Source organism: Pyrgilauda ruficollis, unplaced genomic scaffold, assembly GCF_017590135.1.
Source record: "Pyrgilauda ruficollis isolate IOZ18807 unplaced genomic scaffold, ASM1759013v1 scaffold11, whole genome shotgun sequence".
In the NCBI taxonomy this organism is placed as follows: Eukaryota; Metazoa; Chordata; class Aves; order Passeriformes; family Passeridae; genus Pyrgilauda; species Pyrgilauda ruficollis.
The window spans coordinates 6,012,538-6,038,728 of NW_024509210.1; the positions used below are offsets into that span (position 1 = coordinate 6,012,538).

The window sequence follows — 26,191 nt, forward strand, 5'->3', positions numbered from 1 at the left end:
GGGCACAGACATAAAGTTGTATGTGCCATGGTGACCTCTCTGTTCTTACTGTTATAATATGCTGAAGTCTCACCCAATTTTGCAAAATGACATCATGAATGCTTGCTGGTAAATCTTACAGAGAGTTATGTATGCAGACAGTTTATGAGTTCTGTCAGTGCTCTTGCAGTCACTGAGCTCTTGCAGGACTTAATCTGCTTCCAAAATGATGCTGATGGTGTTCCTGTTCCTCTAGTTGCCCGGGAGCCCTGGTCAGAGATGGGTGTTGATACAGGTGTTGTAGTAAACGAAATAAAAAGTGGCAAATGACAAGGGGATGTAAGCAGGTAGGAGAGAAGACTGATGAGTAGGGGTTCATCATGCCAGTAGCCCAGCTGTTGCCAATTTGTTGCAAATGCCAGGTGGAGAGAGAAGAGTGTGTGGTTTTGAGGAGCTCATAGGTTTAAATGAGGACTGGGTGCTAGTTTCAGTGTTGCTGCCTTGGAAGAACACTTTCCACATGTTTGGGCACATGGAGAGTGTGGACAAGTGCTTGTTTAGAGCATTCAGTAAGTGGATGGTGGCTGCTGCTCTGAGGAGCTACAGCTCAGGTCTGCTGGTGGGTGAGAGTGAAAAGGCTGCAGAAGTCTTGAAGACAAGGGAATCTGGTATGATCAAGGACAGTTCACTGCTGGGGTGATAGGTAGTGACTGAGGAAAGGGTCTAGTCATCAGCTTTTAAAATAGATGTGGAGCTAAAAATGTGATGTCAGAGAAGAACAAGCAGTAATACTGTTTTATTTATTAGGAGCCCTTTTTCTTTCTTTTTTTTTTAGGATTAATATTAACTTTCAAATTGGATGATGTAAAACATAGCTATTCCTATCCCTTGCAAAATTAGGCATTTTATAACCATGTATTTTGTTTTTTGAAAGGAGGCTGGGCTGTAAGAGGAGAAACAGTGAGAAAATAGTTTAATGGGATTTATATACAGAAATGTTTATGAAGTTTTTTACAGTATCTATTTTTGAATTAGAGATGAAAAAATCTTAACATGTAATAGGCAACATTAAAAATTTTTTATTACTCAAAATAACAGTGTTGTTCTTAAAAAAAAACTTTGAAGTTAATTTGGCAGGTCATTACTTTTGTTTTTAGCAGTTTCTGGTTGATGCTTTGTGTGAGAGACAGGGACGAGTGAAGAGCTGTGAATCTTGATAACATGTTTCAGAAGGCTGATTTATTATGATATATATTATATTAAAATGATATACTAAAACTATACTAAAAGAATAGAGAGAAAGAACAAGAATGGAATGCAATAACAAAAACTCCTGACTCCCAGAGAGTCTAAGCTACTGACTGATTGGCCATTAATTAGAAACAACCAAGATGCACCAATCACAGCTGCACCTGTTGCATTCCACAGCAGCAGATAGTTATTGTTTACATTTCTTTCCTGAGGCTCCTCAGGAGAAAAAATCCTAGCAAAGGATTTTTCATAAAATATCATGGCTACAGCAGTTGTTCAGTCACACCAAGCAACAAAAGACCTTGGGTTTTACCTTGGACCAAATAAATTTTTTCTCCAGATGGACAGCTAAACAAATGAGAGCCACTTTGGAGTTAAATCTGAATTTTACTTTTTCGAAATTAATAACTTATCCTTCATGATATTGTGGCTTTCTAAATACTTAAAAAATGAAAACAAAACTAATAATTTCTTATCACATAATTGCTCTTTCTTTGCAGTTTTAGCAGTTTCAGCATTAAGATTATATTATTTAGGGACTAACTTTAAGATGCATTTGTTCTTCTTTATTTTGAAGGTGAGCCCTGATTCCCTTTGCTAGCATTGGAGCTGATGGTGTTCAGCATTTAGTAGATTCAACCCTTATTGTGGGAAAGTGAATTGGAAAATTGAATATCTCAATTCAAAATTGCATGGAGTCTGCTGTCCTTGTTACCAGGCTCATAAGAGATCATTGGAAGCACAAGATAAATGTTGCCAGTTAGGAAAACAAATTAAAGTGAGCCTTTTCTCAGTGTTTTACTGTTTGTTGAAGGCTAATGTCAATATGAACACTTAACTAACACTTCTAATTATTTGGTCAGCTCCATTACTGGTGGCAGAAATTTGAGGCAGCGGCTTTTTGTTTTCCACAGCACCTGTGGCTGAGACTGTTTCCTGACCCCAGCCCAGCCTGGCTGGGTAAGAGGCCTCAGCTTTCCAAACAGAGGGAAAGCAGTTGGGGTTGCCAGGAGCTCCGGAGAGGTCAGTGATTAGCAGCCCATTTGTTCCAGGGAGCTGGGCCCAGCGGTACAAACGGTGATTGCTTCAGGGAGCCAGGGTGGCATTACCAGCTGCAGGAGCTGTGAGAGGAGCTGGCTGGTGTGGGGATGGCCAGCTGCAGCCACTCCACTGCTGTGGCCCTAACTCTGAAGGGACTCTTCATGCCTAGGCCTGAGCTTTGTACTAGGGCACTGTAGCCAGAAACGGCAGTTTTTGTTGTGAGGCTGAAATGTGTCTACAATTCATTGGCTCTTTTTCTGATTAAGTTTGGTTTTATTTTATTAATAGACTTGGATCGTCTGGCTAATAAACAAACATGAGTCATCTGAAGTTGTTTGCAGCTACACTGAAGAGGCATGGCTTTAAACTTCTGGAAAATCAGGATGTAGCCAGAAGGGCATTTTTACATGGCCAACGGTATGTTTCATCAGGAACCTCAGAGCCATTCCTGAGTGGGAGTAATTCCAATTATGTGGAGGAAATGTACTGTGCATGGCTTGAAAACCCTAAAAGTGTACATAAGGTAAGTCTAAATTTGACTGTAATACTGGATTAAGAGTGGAATAGGTTTCTTTTACTTTTTCACTTGCTTTTTAATAAAAAGTCCAGGAAAAGGTGTTGTGTGAAATAAAAAACATGGAATTAATTTCCCACCTATTGATTGGTGTAAGATATGATATTGCAACTATGCAAGTACAGAGGAGGCACAGACATGGTGAGCAGAGCAGAAAGAAGGATAAATACAGACCAGAAATAGACAGCTGCTCTGAAACTTTATTCCTCCATGGGAATGCTGGTCAAGCAATCAGTTAAGTAATTAATTACATCCAGAAAAAGACCCAATTATAAAATACATTTAATTTTTGGTTTATAGTAAGGCTGTATCAGAGAATATATTTAAATAATGTGTTGATGTTGGTACTTCTAAGCTGTCTGAAGAAGACAAATGTTCAGTTGTCTTTGGATTAATGGAAGCTGTAACCTTAAAATTCAATCTGAAATTGTCAGAATATTCTTCTGAAGTATCTTGGAAAGTATTTTGTTTTGTGTCTCTCCTTCTCTCTCCAGGCAATAGACATTTTTTTTTTCTTTTCTAAAAACTCTATTACCCAAATCCTTTCTTGTAGACAAAATACATAGGCTTATTTTTAACAAGCTTTCTGCTGACAAAGAGGGCTCTGTTACGGTGATACATGTATAGTTACTTAAGAAGTTGATGAGAAGTCTGATCAATTCTATGACAGACAAGTCATTTTCCAGGAAGTAATGTGAATTGTGCCCAAAATGTTTACCAAATTGGTTGTCTGTTCCCTTATTCTTGAGGCATGTATATCAAAATGTCACTTAGAAGTTGTTGTTCTAAGTCTGATAATCTGTCCAGAGCATGAGGAAGTGAGGCATGCCAAGGGCAGAAGCTAGGAAGGAAACCAAAAAGGGTGTTTTTGTAACTCTTTCTTTCTTTGGATGTTATGTATGAACTTAGTCTTGTTGAAAGATGACATATGCAGTGCCAGCTCTGAAGACAGACTGTTATTCACATCGCAGATTGATCCTAGTCTTTTATCTTACACCTGAATTTGGGATGGAGAAACCTTCTCCAGGAATGGCTTTTCTCATCTGATTTGAGCCCTTGTCCTGTAGCTGCCAGCTGAGCTCCACCTGTGTGGGGTGGGATAGCGCCTTGTGTGGGTGCACTGAATTTCTACAAAGCCCTCATGGTGTGTCAAGGCTGTAGATCAATATCAGCCCTTTTATACTGGGGATACTGAAGGGATGAATTCATGCAAAAGGAGCGTGTGGTGACATCAAGGTGACATTTTGTATTTGTATTATATTGTCTTCTGGCTAACTTCTTTCCTTTTAGATAAATGAAATTCCTGGTTCAGCCTCTTTGCAGTGGGTTTGCTGCTGGGAAGCCCTGCCGTGGTCTCTGTGGGTGGGAAGTTCCCCGCGGTGCGAGCCGGGGAGTGCAGAGCCCGCCGCAGCCGGGAGCGGGGCGGCAGCGCTGGAGCGCTCCGCCCGGAGCTGGCCAGGGTGCTGAACCAAGGCGGCCGGGAGAGGCACACCTGCGCTCTACGGATTGGTGCTCGGGGCAGGCAGACATGCTAAAAATCCTGCCGAAAGGCCAGCCGACTCATCTGGCTGTTCAGGCACAGTCTGATATGGATCCTGTTGAGGTGATGCAGGTTGTGGGTTGAACAGCAAGCAATAAATGAGTTGACTGAGGAATGCAGGGTGTGGCCTAGGGAGTGGATCCCAGGTGATTCAAGATGCATTTTGTCGAGGTTTAACCCCATCTGGCAACCACACAGCCACTTGTGCTTTCTCTCTCACACACATGCATGAATGGGGGAAAGAATCAGCAGGGTGGAAGTGAGAAAACTTGTGGATGGAGATAAAGACAGTTTAGGGAAAGCAAAAGTTGCATGCACAAGCAAAGCAGATCAAAACAAGGAATTCGTTCATCAATTCCCATGGGTGGGCAGGCAGGTGTTCAGCCATCCCCAGGACAGCAGGGCTCCAGCACATGTAATGGTGACTTAAGAAGACAAACACCACCACTCCGAATGTCCCCCCTTCCTTCTTCTTTCACCATGCTAAGCACGATGTGGTTTGGAATATCCCTTTGGTCATTTGAGGTCAGGTGTCCTGGCTGTGTCCCTCCCAACTCGCTGTGCACCCCCAACCTCCTCACTGGTGGGATGAGGAGAAGAAAGGCCCTGACACTGTGTAAGCTCTGCTCAGCAATAACAAAAGTGTCTCTGTATTGCCAGCCCCCTTTTGAAATCCAAACCAGTTACTGTGAATTAACTACCTCAGCCCAAACCAGCACAATTATAAAACTGTGTGAATTCTTTCCTAGGTTAACTGTGTTTAATAAACTTGCGACAGTAACAAACTGAAGTAAATTCACTGTGTCCCTGATTTATGAGGCTTGAAAGAATATGATGGATGGAAATAACGGATTACAGCTATTCTTGCCTAAATTATTACTTTTTTCACAGCCTGTGAGGAAAGGGGAGAAGGAGAATAATGTCAATTAATTTTACTTTGTTTCATCAACAAAATTAATTTTTAGTTTTTTGAAAACCATCTCATTTAATTGGCTGAAAACTGCAAATACCTTCCCAAGATTTTTGTTGACAGAAATTGTTCAACTTGAACTTTCATAAAACAAGTTTAAAACATTTAGGGCTGAAATCACCCTGTTTTCTTGAAAATGCAGAAAAATTCATGCTGTGATTTTGACTGTAAAGTTGTGCTTTTGGCGTTTTGGTATGGAAAGGAGAGAAAGTGTTGGAAAATAGTGTCAAGAGACACCACGTGCTGTTGATTATGGTTTTGTTAATGATTTGGCTCTCTGCAAGCCACTCATTTTTGTTGTTTTATTTGGTATGTCCAGCATGATTTAGAGAACCAGTTTGTCTGTTTAGACATTGCGTTCTCTTTCCTCATTTTCCTTTTTATACCATATTTCTCCTCATGTTTTTTCTTAGATAACCCTTTTTCAGAGGGGATGTACCTCCTCATCGATTAGATGGAGGAGCTTGATTTTTCCTGGGCTTTAAAAGTCCTACTCTGTTCACTTGTACTTAGAAACTCCAATTAATCAGGGCTCCTGAACTGCTTTCCCTCTCTGAAGATTTGACTGGGCATGTCCTCCCATGTATGCTTATTTAGAGTTGTTTGAAGTATGGTGGTCACATTCCAATGAGCATATGCAGTGTTTCTAAGAATTTCTCCTTTCTATGTGTATCCTGGTTGTGTATCAAGGAATATGCATATATAAAGAGTTTTTATTCTTTGTACAAATCCACTTCAGATTATTTCCTGCTTTTTCTTGCCTTTTGAATTTCCTACTGTCAGAGTAGCCAAAATCACAGTCAGAATAAAATGACGTGTGCTCTGAAAAAGGCATCATTATTTCTCCTTGAAGCTTGGTGTCAGGGCCATAGATCATAAGAGAGAAGCTTGACAAGGCTCAGTTATTACTATCACAAGATTAATTACAAAACTGCATGGTTTGCTATGGTGTACATAATGCCTGCCATGTTATCCTGTGTGCAGCTGCTCTGCTCTGAGTGTGTAATCACCCCCTTGGTTTATGGACTAGGAAAAGATGTGGGGGTTTGTTTTACTTTGACTTCATTTTATTCATTTTCTTATTTAAATGATATAGTGGTTCTCAGTGTGTGTCTTCTAAGGCTTTACTGTCCTCACTGCAGTTGATGAATATTGTGATGGCACTAGGAAAAAAACCCAAACCATCAAGATAAAGCATATGTTACTTGTTATTCTCATTGCAACACTGTTTATTATATGACAGTAAAATGTTGCCCCTGAATCACTTGAATTGTGTTATATTGCTTAAGAAAATTATGGTTAACTACAATATAGATTTGCTGGTAGAAGGAAAGAAAATGTATCATCTATCACTATAGTATTTTTTTTTTGTGAATGTGTTTCTGTATTATAAATCCCCTCTACCATTTTCTTGACGAACTTTACTAATTTAGTTGAGAAGCTGCAGGTTTGCAGTGAGAGCAAGCTGGTCTTCTGTCTGTTCAGTCACATGGCAAATGCTGTTGCCAAAGACTGACATTGATACACAGAACTTGAAGACTATAATCTGGTATCAATCTTGAAAGACACTATAGAAATTTGTAGAGGCTTTGATGGATGTGTATCTAGTAAAAACTAATTTTCTGTAGCCAAATGATGTATTTTCCCTCCCCTCTGATTAAATGTCAAGCCTGTCCAACAAATCAATAAGTTCAAAAATGTGATAGGAAAAAATAGTCTGGGTCCATTCTGTCTCAGCTGGCTGAATCTTCAGATGGAAACATTTTCTTTATATTTGTGAGTTTGCATGAAGTGACTCTCCTTAAACAGATCACTTGTTGGGCAAGTCTTTTTGGAGTTTGTTAACAACTCTCTCAGCAGAGCACTTGTCTAACAACACATTCAGTTGTTTGTGTGACTGTGCTGTGCTAACTTTTGCATTTAAATTAAAGGTTTTACTCAAAAAAGGAATAGTTATGTTATTATCATCATTGTATATGTATCTTTGTGTGAGATAAAGTAAGGAAGAAACCTTAACATAAGCAAAGCAAATTCTTTATTAAAACTTTGAATGTGAGAGATGCCATGGATCCATGTTAGGAATTTCCTAATTTAATGTTTAATGATAATTTGTTACTGTGTATTGCCCAAATAATTTCTCCAGTCTAAGTAGCTTTAGTAGTTAAAGAAGGGATTATGATTGTTTTTCACTGTCAGAGTCTCCAGACTCTCAGACTGGGTGCTGTGTAGGCATGGAATAACAATACTGTTCTTAACACAGACCAAGAAGGTGTATAGAGAGAATCCCACTAATAGGCTCTTGTAGACCACTTATAGGATGTAAATTCAGACTTCTAATCTCAGCATGGCTGCCAAGATGTCAAGGTAAGAAGAATATAGGAAACAGGCATAAATAAGAGAAGGGAGGAGGAATGAATTCTTCATCAGTATGTCTGGATCTGGCTACCACCCATGATCTGCCTTAATTTGTCAGGGCATATAAAAGTCAGGCTATGTTTAGATAAACCTGTGTAAGAGCAGGGTGATAAATTAAGTTTACTGTATTTGTATTGATGCAGCTTTGTAAAGAAGAGGGGTGCATTAAAACAGTGTTTCTTGGGCTGTGGCCTCATGCTAATGATGAGATTCCCACCCACAGGTTCAATGAATCCCCCCACTTCCACAACTTGAATTTAGACTATTGGGTGATGTTAGCTTCTTTATGCTGGCCCCTCTCCTGGTGTTTCTGAATACCTTAGAGCTTTAAGAAATGTCAGTATGAAGATGTTTTGTTAATGAAAGCAAAAAGGATTTTGTAAATATTTTTCTGTCATGCCATACTTGTATTATATTATTTTGATTCTTTTGTGGGTTCTGTAGTGCATATATTAAGTCATCTTTTAAAAAGAATTGCTTTGGACTACTTTTCGTTTTCCTGGCATTTGGCTCTTTGAAATGTAATGGAAATCTGCAAGGCTTGCAGCCTTGCAGAAATTTATCTCTTGCAGTTATTCTCTTCCAGTCACAAAGATATGTAAGTTTTTAAATAGCTTCCTTTTTGTTTTCTGAAGTTAGCCAGCTGAGGGAAGTGTTTTACACAGATTTCCTTCTTTGCTGAGTACAAGTGTCTCATATGTTTTGTCCCATTCTGCTGCTCTGTTAACATTCATATATCTGATACCATGCTAACCTGGCACAGTGACCACCTCATCAGAATGAAAACAGTTCAGGAAAACAAGATTGGGGCATATGTGAGTGAAGCAGCTTGTGTAAAAGCACAGAAGGAAATAAAAGGATCTCTTGTTTGTTGTGATTCAGCTTCTGAGATAAGTACTTTTCTAAATTATGACTTGTACCTGAAACCAGGACCGTAATTTATTTCATGGTAAGGTAACCTAAGCTGGTGAGGAAAGGATCTTAGAACAAGCCTCTCAAAAAAGCTTTAATTGCTTTTAAAGTTTCTTCAAGAAAAGCTGTTAAGGACTGATTCTGATTTAGCATAATCAGTGAGTGTCTTGAAGTACCATAAATTCTGTGTCATTAAAGGAATGGATTTAGTTTATTAAGGTTCTTTCTTTTATAGGCTTGATAGCTCTTTACCAGCAGCATTATATTGTGCCCATTCTTGGCTGCCTGAATAAACAGCACAATTAAAAAGAGTTGTGTGATTGGATAATATATGGAGATCTTTACAGTCTTGTGTGCTGCAGGGTTTTCTGCTGAGCAAGCTTGGTGTAAGAAATGAGAGGAAAAGTCTTCTGTGTAAATAAAACACACAGTTGTACTGAGACAGGGACATATCAATGCTCTTTTTTTGCTATCTGTGAGTAGTGTTTAACAGTGTAGTGCAGTGAGGTTCCATTTACAGTTTGAAAGAGCTGCTTTGGATGAGACTTCAAGTTATAAATATTTCTCTTCTCTGTACACACGTCCAGTCGTGGGATGTGTTTTTCCGAAGTGCTACCGCTGGCCAAGCAGCCCATCTGCCAGCTCGGCAGGAAGGAAAGGGATCATTCCTGCAGAGCCACGGCCTGGCCCCGACACCGGCAGCGGCTGAAAAGGTTGTTGAAGACCACCTCGCTGTGCAGTCGTTGATAAGGGCATACCAAGTAAGTGCATTTTGGGGTAGGGGTGGGATGGCCTCTTCTCTGCAAACACCCTTCTTCCTTTTTATGTTCTCATTTGTGTTCTGGTCTTAACTGCTGTCTTGCTTCTGATCCAAAAGGCCTTGAACTAGACAGCTTTTCTTTCCAGCACAGTGTCTGAACGTGGAAGTGTGGGATTCAGACTGGGGTGATCCTCTGGTTTGCAAACTCATAATCCAGATTACCCACAGACCTGATGTTGGTCATCTGATTTGGCCCAGAAGGACTTTATGGAGACAGTGGTTTGTGAAAGTCTGTCTTCACCTCTGGGAATGTTTGTACTGCAGATCTAAATGTTACTGCCATTCTTTAGGAATGGATGGAATGTATTTGCCTTCTCATGCATCTAAGGTGAATCTTGAGACTCCTGATTTGAGCAGGATTATAGGTAAAAAGAGAGAGGAGAAATGAATTAACCAGAAAGTGAATTTTGGGAGGCTGACAGTACTGTGTTTGGGTTAACTTTGATAGATTCTTTTAGAGAGCTGTTCATCAAAATTGATTTTGTTTTACACTCTGATTTTTAACCCTTTCAGTAAATTAAGAAATTAAGTATAATTTAATTATTTTTCCTCTAAAAGAAGAAGGAATTTGGAAATAGGACAATGGGTTTTGTTAGATATTTTCCAAACAAAAAACAAGTTTAAATATTTTTGTTTAGACTTGTATTTAGTATCCTAGTTTCAATAAAAGGCTTACAAATTATGTAAAGCCCCCCCCCCCAAAATAACCAACCCATAAAATTAGATCTGTGTTCAACAAAATATTCCACAAGTGTTTTTAAATTAGTAACTTCCCAAGAAGTTTCCTACAGTTTGATTGGAGCAGGTCTGTTCCTCCCTGCCCTTAGTATTTTAAATCCTGTTTGGTGTCATGAAGGGAGTGGAAGAGGAACTTCTTAAAAGGTCTTTATTCGTACACATTGCATTGTCACCATTGAGTTGGAAGGTTGTTGTAAAAGAGTAGAAATGGTTGTGAATATAAAGAATATGTGAAATTTGCTTAGAAATAGATATGCAGAAAATAACCAATTTTGCAGTAAAAATTTGCTGAAGTATTAGAGAAAATTGGAGAATGTTAGGCTGCTTTGACACAATTTACTTGAAAATACTTCGAGGATTGCCATTTTGCTCCCTGTATTTGTCAAGTGATAAAACAGAAATGTCTGTAGAAATGGCAGGCACCCATGTGTCTGCAACAAACAGTCACAGAGGATTGCCTAAGGCAACTGTCTGCTTTTTAAAAGGTATTTAGTACCCTCTGAATTCAGTGCTGAAGGGGTATGATAATTTGTGACCTTCCTTTGCCTGATAATGAAATGAAATGGAGAAGGATACAGAATTTTCATTTCTCAAACCTGTCAGTGTTTTATGGTTTTGTGGTAAACTGCTTTGTGGTCTGTTGAGCTGGACTTTGAGAAGGCAGTTAATCTATTGCTTGTTCTAACAGAGAGCACTGGGCACACTGAAAGAAGGATTTTCAGTGGGATGTGTGTGCTTAACAAAAGTGAGACCAGAGAAATCAAGGTCTAGTTTCTGGTAGTCTGTACTTGCATTTAGTCATATGGCAATCAATGAAAATTTTCTATGTATGTATTTTCACAAGGTCGATCTCTGATTTTTGCAGATGTTGCTATTTTCTGTATTCAGTGAAAGTAGTAGGACTTATTAAAAATGCCTTGATATTGAGGGAAATACTGTCTTTTAATGAAAGACCAAACTGCCCCTGGAATAATACAGCACAGCATTTACTACTCTGCTTTTCTGGCTTTTGGCATTCCTGCTGATCTTCTTCCTCTTCCTGTTAATACTGAAGAGCAGATGTAACTTGGGGAGGTGAATTCTTTCCTGTTGCTGATGTTTGAGACAGAATTGTTTGCTTTGTTCCAGTCAGCTGAACTTAGTGCTGCTATAAACAGTCAGATGGCACAGATGTTACTGTGGGCATCATTTGGCCTGTCAGAGTTTCATTACTGGTGATTCATGAGATGCAAAGAATCACAGAAGTCAGGCTGAGTTTAGAGGGCTGGTAGTTCCAAAAAAGATGTGGCATTTCTGGTTTCTTATGACTGGAAACAATTTTGTTATAAACTCTCATGCAAATACAATATACATACAAATACAATAATTGAACAATGTCTTTACAGGTCCCTTCTTGATGAACAACACTGTAATCATATTTTATTACTGTGTGATGCACTTCACTGTTAATATTGCACTTTATAATTTAGGGGTTTTTTTCAGGGACAATTAGGATACTAGTAATGAATAAAATTCTACCCAATTCTACCCAAATTTGTTGTTAAGAAGAAAAATTATAAGGAGACATTATTAATATATTCATCTATACAAATCTTATAATGAGTTATTTTGGTATATGAGAGTCACACATAATAGGCATATTAAAAATTGTTTTATATTTGTGACTCTCTGGGATCAATTAGTTATTTCTTCTGTAGCAATATTATATGATAATTCACTAGTTTATAGCAACCTGTGGCATGCATTAACACCAGTCACACTGATCGTTGAAAGCTGGCTAAATTCCTCACTCAATTTGTGTTCTTCAGTGTCTTGAATATGAATTCTATCAGATCAAATTTCTGAAATTTCATGAAGGAAAATAGATGCTGTCAGATGCTATCTGATTTGAGCTCAGGAAGAGTGATCCCCTGACTTCCAATATAAACTGCTTCAGCACCAGTCTGTTTTAAGTCAGAAATTCTGTATTTCAATAAAATGCAGGTGCAGAAAGAAGGATTCAGGCAAAAATTAAAAAATTACTGAACTGGCTCATCATAGTTACTTAATTTTACCCAGAGACTGAGAGTGTACTCTCTAGTAGCCTTCTTCACTAAAACTGCCATGTAATCCCAGTTAAATTGTGTGTCAGACACAATGAAGATTATGTTGTAATGGGTAATTTTTGATAGAGGTATATATGTATTTAGTGATATAATGCTTATTTTTTGTTCTTATGGGAACACTTGGGAATATGTAACCTTGTCACCACATTAGTGGTGTTTGCATGTTCAGCTTAATGGCTGATATTATGGAGAGATATCACTAACTTTTCCCCTTTGTCTGACTTTTTGTGTGATTTCATTTTGCTCTCCTTTCCTCCTTTTTCAGATCCGTGGCCATCATGTGGCTCAGCTGGATCCCCTTGGAATTCTGGATGCAGATTTGGATTCGTTTATTCCATCCGACCTTATCACCACAATCGATAAACTTGGTGCGTAAGCTGTGTGCTTTCTTATTGAAATGCTCATTGTGAGGTGATGAGGTGATTTAATAAAACATTGCACAGATTCATAGAAAGGCTTCGGTTGCAAGAAACCTTAAAGATCACCTAGTTCAAATCCCCTCTAGGGACAGGGATGCCACATTTCAGGGATGCTTCTACCTTTTCTGCTTGCTGATACCATGGCATAGAGCCTTTGAGCATCTATAAGGAGGCTGAAATTTCAGGATGAAAGAGTTTCTACTCTGAGATCACAGGTGAGGTTCCTGTGAATTCATCTTCTGATGAATGATTCTTATAAATGCTCTATAAACCCCCTAAATATTTATTTTTGAACCACACCAGAAATGAATACTGATCAATACATTCTGATAATCTTAATTACTCTTATAGCATTACAGTTCATACTTGTTTGAACTGGGGACATCTGAAGGGTAGTCAATAGGGAAACCAAGCAGTAAAGAAAGCACTGCACAGAGGAACTTAGGGTAAATTTCATACCAAATTTGGAATCTAATGTCTGATACTTATTCCTTATGTATATCTTGAAGTCTCTTTGAAGTTAACAGAAGAAAATGTGGAAAGCATAGAATTCTTTACCTGTGGATATAATCCAAGGGTGATTATATCTTCTATTATAAACTTCAGTTTACTGCTAAAAAAGTGTAGTGCACTAGGGTCTGCTTTTGCAAAGGTTGTTCTCATTGTTAGGAGGGCTTGTGTCTGAGAAATTGGCACTGATCAATTTCTTTGCCTCTCTCTACTTGAATAAAAAAACACCTGATTGATTTTTCTCTGCTCTTCAATCTACCTGGTTAGTTTAAAATGTGGTTTTCTACTTGATGAAGACACAGAATCAATTTTTCTTTAATGTGTAGGGAAGCTTTTTCGATCAGACATAAAACATAGTGCAGGAAGTAAATAAAACACTCTCTGCCTAATTTTACTATAATCATATCTATTCTTTGCTGCTCTGTTTTCTATTTCTGGTGTAGGGAAAGAAGCAGTTCTGATCATGTAAAGGAAGTGGATGCCTAAGACTAGAGGGGTGCTTAGACAAATTGAGTCTTCTCTCTGAAGTTTGTCAGCTTTAATTAAAGAAAAGTACCTACTAGAAAACACATGAGACATTTACTGAGCAAATATAATTAATTTGGAGCATGGGTGACTACTAGCATGTCAGTACACATTTCTTTACACTCTACAGATGATTTAGTACAGGGTGTTGTGACTGATCAGAAGGCATCCACTGAAGCACTCATGCCCATAGGAAAGATATGCCAGACCTCTGAATGAGAGGGGGGGATGTGTTTGAGAGTGTAACTGAGGAGATTTCAGTTTGTGAGGGAAAGCAAAATTTCCAACCTAGTCTTGGCACAGCTAAAATAGAGGAAGATCTCAAATCCTATCCTTGAATGTTCCAGGCAGGAAATTTTTAAAAGGTCTTTGGGAGGACAGAAAGTATTTTAATATTTGATTTTTCTGTGCCTTTTCTTTGTCCAATCTTCTGGGTGTTTTTTTTTGAGAAACCTTATGGTAGGAAATTTCTTCTGAGAGTTGCTTCTGAAAATGCAGATGTAGCTACTGCTTGAGTCACAGTATGGAATTGCTTTCAGGATTTCAGTAAGGGTATATCTCTTTAAACACGAGGGGATGCTTCAGTAAATATGTGGTGCTGTGGTACAAAGCACAGATGTTCTGTGTGTGCCCAAATCTCTCCTGTACGTGTTCTGTTTTATGCATGAGAGGACATCAAGAGCTTTTGAAGTCTGAGGGAAAGTCAGCAAAAGCAAAGAAATAAATGCACTGCTTTGTTTCAAACAACATTAAAGGCCCTGTGTCATCCTCTGTGTCACTCTCCCATCCTGCTGGGAAAAAACTTGTTACGATACCAAAAAGGAGAAGTAATGGTACCTATGCTTTTTTGGCCACTCTAGGTTTGAAAATTACATATATTATTAAAATTTTTATTAAAACCAAAATTACCATTTTACAATTTTTTATTTTTAAAGCAAAAACTGTGTTATTTACAGGCAGTGCTGTGTAGTAAAAGCAGTAGCAGTGCAGTCCTATGGCCTGTCTTCAACTCTTACATGCTGTTATTATTTCATCCTTAATTTGCTGCGTTGCTTTTATCTTCAGAAAAGTCACTTAACATTTAAGCACTTCATTGATTTAAGAGTTATGTGCATGCTGTTTTATCAGTGTTAAAGTGGATGTCTACAGCTTATCTGGAACCAAGATAAAGTGTTCAAAATTAAAAATGAATAAGGTGTTTTTAATTTTTCAGATATTTTTACATGTGTAGGAACATATGTAGTTTTAATGTATATATAAGGTTCTATAACTGTGGGTGATGTGTATTATAGGTGTTGTCCCTTTGCTTCTTAGAGTTATGAGGAACTATTTTCCTTTATTTAACAGGTCTAAGTTAAACTTGTATTATACAAGGCCTTCAACTTGCATTGATACCAGTCTTTCAGTCTTGTCTGTTGAGTGTTTTAGCTTTTGAAACTGCATAATAGTTAGGTTAAATATTTTCTTAAGTAACATTCTCAGCCAGAACAAGTTTAGATGTGTCCAAATCAAGATGGGTCAATGTGGTTAAACAAGTTTTAGATGGTGGGGGTGAGGAAGTCTGTGTATTTTATAAGGGGTCACTGCCTGGGAACTGGAGCTGTACAGGTCATCACACAGCTATTTCAAACTAATTTCCCTAAAAAGAGAGAGTAAATAGAAATACCTTGAAAGTTCTCCAGAGTGCTTGTACAGCATTTTATTGTACCTGTTGTGCATTCTCTTGGTCTATTAATGTAAAATGCTTCCAATCAGCTGGTTCTGTTGATGAGAAGGGATTCTTTTTGTGTGTGTTGCTCATGATAATCAGTTATTTTATCAAACAGTGAGCTGTGAGAAGTAGTGTGGAAAATCAATGATGTGTGTCTTAATATGGTAAAATATAAAAAAAGCTGAAATAATTCTAATTTCAGTTCTTTCATTTGAGCATTTAAGAAATAATCAAGTAATGACTATTTAATTCAGACACTCTTTAAAATCCGGACTAAAGTCCATTTTACTAATGGATACCTTCAGAATATTCACACTTTCAATTTTTAATCTGGTATCTTCTTTCTTAATACTGCCTTATTAAATATAATTGCCATGGCTTGAAAAACAATGCTGGTTTCCTTTTGGTCTCCTGTTCTGCTTTGCAAATCAATAACGTACCTGTTGTAGGGTTTTATGGTTTGCATGAATCAGATTTGGACAAAGTCTTTCAGCTGCCAACAACCACCTTCATAGGAGGAAATGAGAACAGTCTGTCTTTGCGGGAGATCATCAAACGCCTGGAGGTCAGTGGGACATGTTTTCCTTTTGGAATGTTTTCATTCAGACCAAAGTGAACTTTTTCCAGGTGTCAGTCACAAAACCCCCTTATCATTGCCAGTTGTTAATAGAGCACATAAAGGATTCCAACAACATTAAAAACAACCTTTGTACTATTTCTAGAGGTTGCAGCATCACTGATGCAATTAGCTGGATATTGGAAATACATAGATTAAGGATGATTATAAAAGAGGTGAATATGGTAGAATATAAATTCCAGCCTTCATTCTGGAAAGAACTGATATTGTCTAAAAGGAGAAGAGCCTTAAGAGCCTTTAGAAATTGTCTTGTAAGTGTTGTAACACAGATAAAACACCTGTACACACAGTGCTCAGGATATTCAGGTGTTGCTTTCAGATCCCCAGCTCTAGTGAGACCTTTACTTGAGGAAAAATATGAAAGCTGGGTACCAAATTCATGAAAGCCCTGCTGTAGCTTGTAGACTGTGATGGTTCTTGTTTTCCATCCCCAGTCTTTTTTCTAGAGTTTCATTATTTGACAGGTGACATTGTTTATGCCACAGAAGTCATCAAAGCTAAAATAATTCAAAGAAAAACTAATTTGAAGGACTAAATATAAGTAGAGGCAAACTCCAAATAGCAAAGCAGCAGATAGGAATGGTAATGAATTTGTAGACTGCCGAGTGAGTCATTGTTGGGTATTCCCAGTTGGTTGCCTTTTATGTTGGCTTAGCTGAGGCATGGTAAATTGTTAAACCACATTATCTTTGTTGTGCATTTGAGCTCTATATTTGGTTGGGCTTTTTTTTTTGTTTGTTTTTTGCACTTCTAGCTTATCTGTGTAGCAATAATCCTTAAAATTATAATGTGCAAATAAAAGGACAAAATCAATTGCAAAATACAAAAGCCTTTAGGAATTGATTTGTGTTAAGGAGAAATAACCTTCTTCTTTCCTCTTGTCTCTAGAGCTTTGATTTTTAATTTTTTTTTTTTTTAATAGAGTTTAACATTCAACTCCTTAAAGGCAGTAGGGAATACACACTATGTTGAGAGTAGTTTTGTCTCAAATTCACAGTAGGTCTTACTTCTGTGGACTTGTATTTTGGAAATATTTTTTCTAATGAAATACTCTTTTTAAAGTAAGAAAAATAAAATTTGAAAAATGAACAAGGAGATAAAATTACTTCTGTGTCTTTGCATTTCTCCTTGCCCTTTCTCTGCTCTCTGCTGCTTGAATCGTTTTTCACATTTCCAGTTTCTGAAACTTTACAGTTATCAGATAATTTGCATTAGACTTCCTAGCTGTCTTCTCACTGTCTTTATTTCTTGGGTTAAGGTTACATTTACAATAGCTGTAATAAAGTACACAAATTCTGATAAATTACTTGAAATCTTTGCTAACGCATCTAAAGAAGAGTCTACTATGCCTGTAAGAAAAGCATAGAGTTACGTGAAATGTGCCAGATAGTGTAATGTAGGTTTGTTGGCCTACTTTGAGTGTAGCATGAGATGAGAATCTTCCAGTTTAAACATTTTGAAATGTTACTTTGTAGAGAAAGCTTTGTGATACAAAACTAGATTCAGTAAAACAATTTATTCATTTCTAGAATTACTTTGGGGGAGATATTGTGGAAGAGGAAGACAAGATAGCTTTCAGGAGAGTAACAGAGGATATAATCTAAAAATATATTAATTTCTTTGTGGCCCACCAGCTCCTAAACCTTCTCTGTTGGTGTTTTCACTTGCTAGCATACCTACTGCCAACACATTGGCCTGGAGTTCATGTTCATCAACGATGTGGAGCAGTGCCAGTGGATCCGTCAGAAGTTTGAGACACCAGGAGTTATGAAGTTCACCAACGAGGATAAAAGGACTTTGCTGGCAAGGCTGGTGCGCTCCATGAGGTACGCTGGGCTGGGCTGGGCCACTGCTCTGTTCCTGCTGCCTGGGAGCTGGGGCCTGGAAGCTGCTGATGTGGGGGAACAGTCTCACTGCAGTCTGAGAGTATGGGTGGGTGTACTTAACCCGGCTGCCTTCTCAAAGAACGTGTGTGCTGTGGGGAATCTGTCAGGGTCTGTGTTGTGACTTAGTATTCTGTTGTCTTAAAAGGCATTTAGTGGCATGCCTGGCAGTGTTTTCATTGGCTTGCACAGGTAAACTAGGAAAAAGTTGTTTCAACACACTAGTAATATATTCGTGTTAAAAGTTTGTAGCCTGTTTCAGAAAATAAGTGTCAGAACAATTTTGGTGTGTGATTTCAAGTCCTTTCTGCACTTTTCATTTTGAGATATGCCAAGATGTGGTGTGCTGTTGCATGACCCGGCAGCAGCAATTTTAGTATCTACAATAAAAGAAAGCACATTTGGAAATAGCTTATTGACTGCTCCCATTGTGGCTATCTGTGTGGAAATGCTGTGATCCCACAGAATGAATTATCCTCTTACTCCTGGAACAAGGCTTCTCAGACACAAGATTTATTTCAGTCCCTACAATCTGAAACAGTGTGTATGTCTTTTGTTAAACTCCAAGAGTCAGATATTTGGAAAGGCACAATTTTTGCTTAAGATTCTGTGTTCAAACATCTAATAATAAAGTGCTCATTGGAGGTGTCAAAAGATACGTTTGCCAGATGTTTTGTTTGCCAGTGTTATGTCTCATTAAAAGTTTCATTTAAACAGCAATAAAAATGACACTTACTGGTCAAGTGAATATTACACTTGAGTAAGTTTGTTTAACAGGTACTCAGTATGAACCATCTCCATTTATCCTAAGACAAGAATTTGTGCTTTTATTCCTGCCTAAGCTGTGGAAAGATCTGGGGTTTCTAGTGGCATGAAGGAGCCTAATGTTCATCTTCTGCCAAATTAATTGTCTGCTGAATGGGGAAGAAAAAAGTTTTACAAAAATTTCTATCCAGCAATCTTTAGAGTGCTTTTTTATTTTATTGTTTAAAAATTACTTAGGAAAAAATGTCTGGTTTTGTGGAAAACTGCTTGTCCTCTTGAGATTTGTGGCTTTGTAAAGCAGGTTTTCATTGTTTTGTTCAAGACTGTTTTTAAAAATGTTCATTCCAATAACTACAGAGTTCAAGTACTTGAAACAGAATTTTCAAGTTGGATTTCTCATCCCTTGTGATTTTCACTGAGAGATTGTTGAACAAATTAACAAATTAGTTTAAACTCCTCCTTATGTAAAATACTTATTGTATATTTCTGAGCTACTTTGTAATGCATTAGTAAACATGTTAGACCCTCATGTGGAGCCTGATCTGGGCAGGGTCAAGCATTTCCAGATCAATCCCTTCTAAGAGCAACCAGCTTTCACCAGATGTTTTCCTCACGGGGTACTGAATGCATGCAGTGGCAGAGGCTGGGGCTCTGTGACCCCCAGTGGCATGTGGGGGACTGGCAAGGTGTGACTGTGAAATACTGTAGCTCCACACACTTAGTGGCACTTGGCCTCAAGTAATGAACTTGCTGCTTGTCCATTACTAGCTGAGCTTGCTGCTGCAAAGAGGAAAAAATCAATGTGTGCACTGCTTTCCTTTGCCCTGTGGGACCTGCTGCACACATGGCACACTGCTTTCCCTTTGTATAGAAACTGGCATAGCCCCACAGACTTCCCTCAGGAATTCTGGCAACCAGTTGAGGGTCTGGCTTGTTGCTTAGATGGTTGGATTGATTGTAAGGTATTGATGGATGAGCTAGGAGAGATTTTGGCAACAATTCATATCACTGCCTTTAGGACTTCAGTCTGAAGAGGTAAATGTCAGGATTCTAAGTGAGGAATAAGCTGAGTATTAATGGATTATGGCAGCGTTGTGAGGCGAGGCACTGCACAGATGATGTAACCAATACAGTTACTTTCATGAAGATGTATTTTCTTTGCCTTTCCTATCTCCAAGCTTTACAATGTATAATCCTTTCAGTGCTTGTTAAAAGGTACTTTTTAACCACTCACATTGCCTCTGGCCCAAATGCATTAAAGAATGAAAGAGCTTAGAGCTGTCACGGATTGACATCATTCTGCTGCTGAAGCTGAGGCAGGGATACCAGTGTCCTGCTTCTTGGCCATTCCTAAGTGTTACATCACACAGTCTGAGAAGAATGAGACCTATGGAATAGGTGTGTTTTCTACTCTGGTTTTGTTACAAGTATTAGAAAATACAGGTTCTCTATTTTCTTCAATTCATAAAAGAAGCTTCTTTGCTGTCACTCTGCCTTCCCAGTGGTCAGATTTGTGTACATGAGAACAGAGTTCAACTTGGGAAGTGAATTTTTTCTGAGGTAGTCCTAGATAACAGTTTTCAGATGGGGGAGAAAGAAGACTGAATTCTCTCCTGTGTTTACCTCCCCATGTGTGACTGAATTCCAGAGGTGTGTAACTTGTATTCACAGACGTTTTAAAACAATTTAATGTAACTTTATTTGCTGTAAGATGGCAAACGATTTCTATTTGCTACATTACCTTAGTACAAATAATTTCTCTTGGTTTTTTTGTTTCTTTTTGGCAAAGATTTGAAGACTTCCTTGCTCGAAAGTGGTCTTCCGAAAAGAGATTTGGTTTGGAAGGATGTGAAGTAATGATTCCTGCACTTAAAACCATCATTGATAAATCCAGTGAAATGGGAATTGAATATGTTATAATGGGAATGCCTCATAGGTAATGCCAATGGAAATGCCCCAACAAATAGGCTTACTGTGTTGGGATGATTATTTTGAGTTCTAGAAATGTATTTTAAAAGTTGATATTAGAGAAACTGAGGTAGGAAGAGTCAGTCATAGCAAGTAATGGGAACATGGAACTGTAGCAAATGCCTGGCAGTAAGAGGCTACAGGCTTCACAAGTAAACGACAGAGAAGCTGCAAGCAAATGTGGCAGCAGCCATGGTATCTCTGCCATTGCATAGAGTCTCTAGAACTGGGAAAGCTTGGTGAGGTAGTTTTGAACTTGCTTTTGCAGTCTGCTTTAACTAATTTATAATGTGGTTATTTGAAGACTGCTGGATAGTTACAAAATTCACTTGGATAACAGGGTGTTCTAAAATGTCTGAGGGAATGCATTGGAGGAACTTTGTAATGGGAATAAGGGTTGAATCAAGGGTTTCAGGCTCAAAAGTTTGAGGAGAACATTTCCAAATTTCTTACAGGGAGGTTTACAGATTTTTGTGAGTTTTATACTGTTGCCTCTGCTAGTACCATGTTTGAGATATAACTGTTTGGAATTTTCTTAGAGGTCGGCTGAATGTATTGGCTAATGTAATCCGAAAAGAGCTGGAGCAGATCTTCTGTCAGTTTGATCCCAAACTTGAAGCAGCTGATGAGGTAAGATGCTTTTTCATTAGATCTGTATGGAGAGGTCAACATTCAAGATAGTTTTCAGTCGTTTGATTATGTTTACTATGAAAACAGCATTATCACCTGCAATGCCTTCTTTTCCAGTTTGAGAAACATGATTTGGTGAAATTTCTTAACAAATTAAAAAATTATAATATACTTCTAACATGGAGAAGGTCTCTCAGGAGTGACTGTTGATAAATAAGTTCCATTTGACAGAGTTCATAACCTGTAAGCATCTCTTTTTGTTTTATATGAATGAGCAGAATATTAATATGCTGTAAGTATTTATCTAATATTTGATGACAACAGTAAGATAATAGAATTGGAACAGTGTCCTAGTTTGAAATTATGGTGTCAAACCCATAGTGCACACTGATGTTCTGATGATCTGGTTATGCAGTTTTCAGATGCAGTTTTCAGGCTGAAGCATAAATTTTGGGCCTAGTGAATCAGATGGAGCAGGTCAGAATGACATTCCTGAATTGTGATTACTTCTTTCTTGTTAGGGATCTGGGGATGTAAAATACCACTTGGGAATGTATCATGAGAGGATCAACCGAAAAACAAACAAGAAAATCACTCTGTCCCTGATGGCTAACCCTTCTCACCTGGAAGCAGTTGATCCTGTTGTGCAAGGCAAAACAAAAGCTGAACAGTTTTATCGAGGGGATACAGCAGGGAAAAAGGTAAAGATTGTTTAATACAGTAACTTTTAATGCTAGTTTTTCATGGTATTCCCAATAAAAATAGTTTGGCAGTAGTTTCATATCACAGAATCTTCCACTTTTCCTCCTTCAAAAAGGATATATCACCTGTTGAACTAGGTAAGCTTTCTGACAGGAGACCTCAAGAGTAACTTTGGAAAGTAGGCTTAAAGCTTTATTTCCTTTGCAAACTGAGAAAAGGCAGCAGAATGCTGAGAAATTATGGTTTATTATGAAATTGCTGTTTTATTCTATAAGCACTACAAAAATATGGAGCCAAGAAATTCTGCTGAGAACCTCAAATTGCAGTTTTCCTTTCTAATATATGTGTGAATATGTGTGTACAATTCTCCCTCTTAGGTTATGTCCATATTATTGCATGGGGATGCTGCCTTTGCAGGACAAGGAGTGGTTTATGAGACATTTCATCTTAGTGACCTCCCATCCTACACCACAAATGGCACTATTCACGTTGTGGTCAACAACCAGGTAACACGTACAGCCTTTTGCAATCAACTTCTCTGCTGAATATTTGCCCATCTATCTCTTTTTATTGTTTGTTATTAACTGGGTTCCTTTCCCCCTCAGGATATTAGAATGGTTGAGGTGCTTCTGAAAATGATCCTAGTATCTAGCAGCTCTTGAGTGGATAATATTTTATCACCTGCATGTATTCCATTCACTTTGTACTACTTAATTGGATTAGGCTTGCTTTGGTTTTAAGGGAGCAAAAAGAAGCTAGCTGGCCAAAATGAAAAGCTGATGCTGTTGCTATGTGAATGGCTCTTAAATGCAAACTTCAAAACAGAGTAGCAGGAGGTGCCCAAATTATTTTAATGGAAGTTTCTGGAATTTTTAGATTGGCTTCACTACAGACCCCCGTATGGCCCGTTCATCTCCGTATCCCACGGATGTTGCTCGTGTGGTGAATGCTCCCATTTTCCACGTGAATGCTGATGACCCTGAGGCGGTGATGTACGTGTGCAGCGTGGCTGCAGAGTGGCGAAACACTTTCAATAAGGATGTGGTCGTTGACTTGGTAAGTCTTGGTTTTCTTTACTTTTCATTCTGTGCATTATGTACTACTCTTTATTTTTTTGTGGCTTAGAAGGTCCAGTCAAGAAACATATTTGATTTTAAAGGCCTTTAGTTTCCTCATTTAAAAAAAAACCAAGGAACGAACAGGCCAATATGAAGCCATTGATGTTTTTTATACAATAAGTGGCTTAAAATCTCTGTAAAATTATGAAATGGAAATATTCTATTTTACCTTTTTCCTTATCAACAGAACAATCTTTCCCTTTGTAGGTTTGTTACCGTAGGAGAGGGCACAATGAAATGGATGAGCCCATGTTCACCCAGCCTCTGATGTACAAGCAGATCCATAAGCAGGTGCCAGTGCTGAAGAAATACGCTGACAAACTGATTGCTGATGGGACTGTGACACTGCAGGAGTTTGAGGTACATGCCTGCAGAGTTATAGGGAATATAAGGAGACGTAAGGAGAAAGACCCAACAATCACTGTATGCTGCCTGCTTGAAAACTTCCTTACTGTGATAAGTCTTTACCCTTTGACAATTTGTGATTCCATTTGGCTTGGATTTTCATGTAAAATACTATTGTTGCAACAAAAGGACTGGAAGTGCTCTGAAGCAATTAAAATATATTGCTCATAAAAAATTGCTTCAGTTCTGAGGGAGAAGGTGATTAAACGAGAACATTGGAAAATAGAAGCACTTTTCAGCTGTTCTTCATCTCTAGAACCTTGATTCAGCAGCAAGACAGTATTTGAACACTCCTGTTGATAGCTTCGTATTGATAGCCTTGGCAGGCTTGTGTCCAGCAATGATGAAAGAGAATCAATTTAACCTTTTAGTTTTCTTGCAAGAATTCAACCAAGTTCAGAGATCATTTGAAGTATTCTAGAATGGTGAAGTGTAGAGTGGTGTCTGCATTAAACTGGCTAGGTCTTTACCTTAATTTTTTTGAGAATGGGTGTTTAGAGTGCAGATGAAATCTTCTGAGGAGCCTTGAAACCTTCAAGGACCTTCTGAGAAGGTGTAGTGATGTGATATTGCAGATCAAGAAATAAGCAGTTTGAGTAGCTCCAGTCTGTGATCTGTAAGAAGCATCACAGCTCACACAGAAGTAGCTTTCCTGAATCATTTATTGAAAGAGTGTGCCCGCAGAGGCACAGTGGGATTTGGTGACTGGATCTAGGATCCTGCATGGATGTTTGGCTGCACAGACTGAGCTCAACGTTGCTGTTAATTCCTTTAAAGATTAGCTAGCTCAATAACTGCAGTGTGATTCTGGATTGAAGCACAGGTATTGCAGAGGTGTTCTGCCTCTATGGAATATGGTATTCTCTGTTGCCATTGGGAGGTGTGGCCAGCAGGTTCTTTGCTCAACTCTTCCACACAGACTAATTTTTTGGAAACTTCTTTTCCAAACTTTAGTGGCTTTCATAGCCAGGAGTATGACAGCTGGATGATTTTGATCTTAGAAGTATGAGTGTAAATTATATTTGGTATTTCACTTTTGTCTCATTCTAGAGCAATGCTTGCAGCTTCAGCTCTTGGTGCACTCCTCTCTAACACCTGTCCAATGAAATGATTTATTTAGAGTCATGTGTACAAGCATGTTTCTAGAAGGCAATTTGATCCTAGATAAAATTAATTTTATTTATTTGTATTATTGTAACTGAATTTTCTCATGGAGTTAAATAGCTGGTATTGTCATGCTGAAGGAGAGGTGTCATCTGTAAGATATGAGGGTGTTATATTTTTTAATTTTAAAACCTTTTTGTTCTACAGGAAGAAATTGCAAAGTATGACAGAATATGTGAAGAAGCATATACTAGATCTAAGGATAAGAAGATCCTTCATATAAAGCACTGGCTGGATTCCCCTTGGCCTGGTAAGGAGTGTCCATTCACTTATTGTAGTGTTACCTGAATATGCTTTTATTTTGAGTCCAAAATCTAGGTTTTAAATAGATTTTATCAGATAACATTCCTTTAAAATGGAATATGTGACCTTTGATTTGCCCCTGTTAATAGTAAATATAGCATTCTGCCAGATCAACATGAAAGAAATGATTTTGTTAAAAAATGTGCAAAGTAAGCTGTGACTTTGAAAAAGCCATTTTCCAGTTTTGCAGAGAAGTAGTTTTCCTGTACTTTAAACTGGCTGGGCTGTCAGGAAGAAGGAGTATGTCTTATGTTAGTTTTTCATTTATTTGTTTTCATTTGAGAGATTGAGGTGCCATATGCCTTTTATTGGCAGCCTCTGCCCACATAGCTGGACTTCACAGGGAGTGAACGCAGAAACAAAATAGATCATTGTATGCCTGTAAGATCAGCTTCTGTTGTCATGCAGGCAATCAAAATTATTGTTTTCTAGCAAAAGGGAAAGAACTGGGCTTAGTCTGCTGCTTAGCATGTCACTTGAGTTGTTGAATAAATGATAGGTAGTGTACATATCTCCTAAAGAGTCCTTGAACATCTCACCAAACGTTGTCCTTGCAGGCTTCTTTAACGCGGATGGAGAGCCCAAGAGCATGTCTTGTCCCCCGACGGGCATTTCCGAGGAGCTGCTGACTCACATCGGCAACGTCGCCAGTTCAGTGCCAGTCGAAGACTTCAAAATACATTCAGGTCAGCTGAAGGCTTTGTGTCTCCTCCTAGCTTTGTGTCCTGCTAAGTTTTTGTATTTCTGCAGAGAAGTTATTCTTGGGCCATTTCTCAAAGAGAAAAATGTCTGTGACTTTTTTTACTTTGACTCTTCCATTCCATGGGTGAGGAGAATGTGACATTTAAGTTCCTGCTGCTTGTTCTCAGCATAATATTCTTTCAGTATCACACTACTTCTGTTTCATACCTCATTAAAATAGATTTTCCTCTGAGGGAGGTAGAAGTCTCTTTGCAACCTTAAGTTAATAACTCCTTTCATTCTTCAAGTCCTTGCCTTTTCCCCCCAAAAAGTCTTAGCTTTCGTTCTGAAAAGATTCAGTCCTCACTTTGGCATCTATTACAGTAAGTGCCTGTGTCACTGGGGAGCCCCAACACTGTGTCAGA

The 26,191-nt window shown here is 38.3% G+C and overlaps 1 protein-coding gene across 2 annotated transcripts in view; it reads left to right on the plus strand.

The window, feature by feature from the left end:
* The first annotated feature begins 2,579 nt into the window (after positions 1 to 2,579).
* Positions 2,580 to 26,191, plus strand: part of OGDHL (oxoglutarate dehydrogenase L) — a 43,644-nt gene continuing 20,032 nt past the window's right edge. Inside the window, exons 1-13 of one of the 2 annotated variants that reach the window (XM_041474314.1) lie at positions 2,580 to 2,794; positions 9,270 to 9,443; positions 12,611 to 12,713; positions 15,960 to 16,075; positions 17,819 to 17,973; positions 20,585 to 20,731; positions 21,303 to 21,393; positions 21,915 to 22,094; positions 22,473 to 22,601; positions 22,972 to 23,151; positions 23,421 to 23,573; positions 24,930 to 25,032; positions 25,643 to 25,771. In XM_041474314.1, coding sequence (XP_041330248.1) covers positions 2,588 to 2,794; positions 9,270 to 9,443; positions 12,611 to 12,713; positions 15,960 to 16,075; positions 17,819 to 17,973; positions 20,585 to 20,731; positions 21,303 to 21,393; positions 21,915 to 22,094; positions 22,473 to 22,601; positions 22,972 to 23,151; positions 23,421 to 23,573; positions 24,930 to 25,032; positions 25,643 to 25,771 — 1,867 coding nt within the window. In that variant the 5' untranslated portion in view covers positions 2,580 to 2,587. The remainder of the gene's footprint in view (positions 2,795 to 9,269; positions 9,444 to 12,610; positions 12,714 to 15,959; positions 16,076 to 17,818; positions 17,974 to 20,584; positions 20,732 to 21,302; positions 21,394 to 21,914; positions 22,095 to 22,472; positions 22,602 to 22,971; positions 23,152 to 23,420; positions 23,574 to 24,929; positions 25,033 to 25,642; positions 25,772 to 26,191) is intronic. The other variant, XM_041474323.1, reaches the window with a different exon arrangement.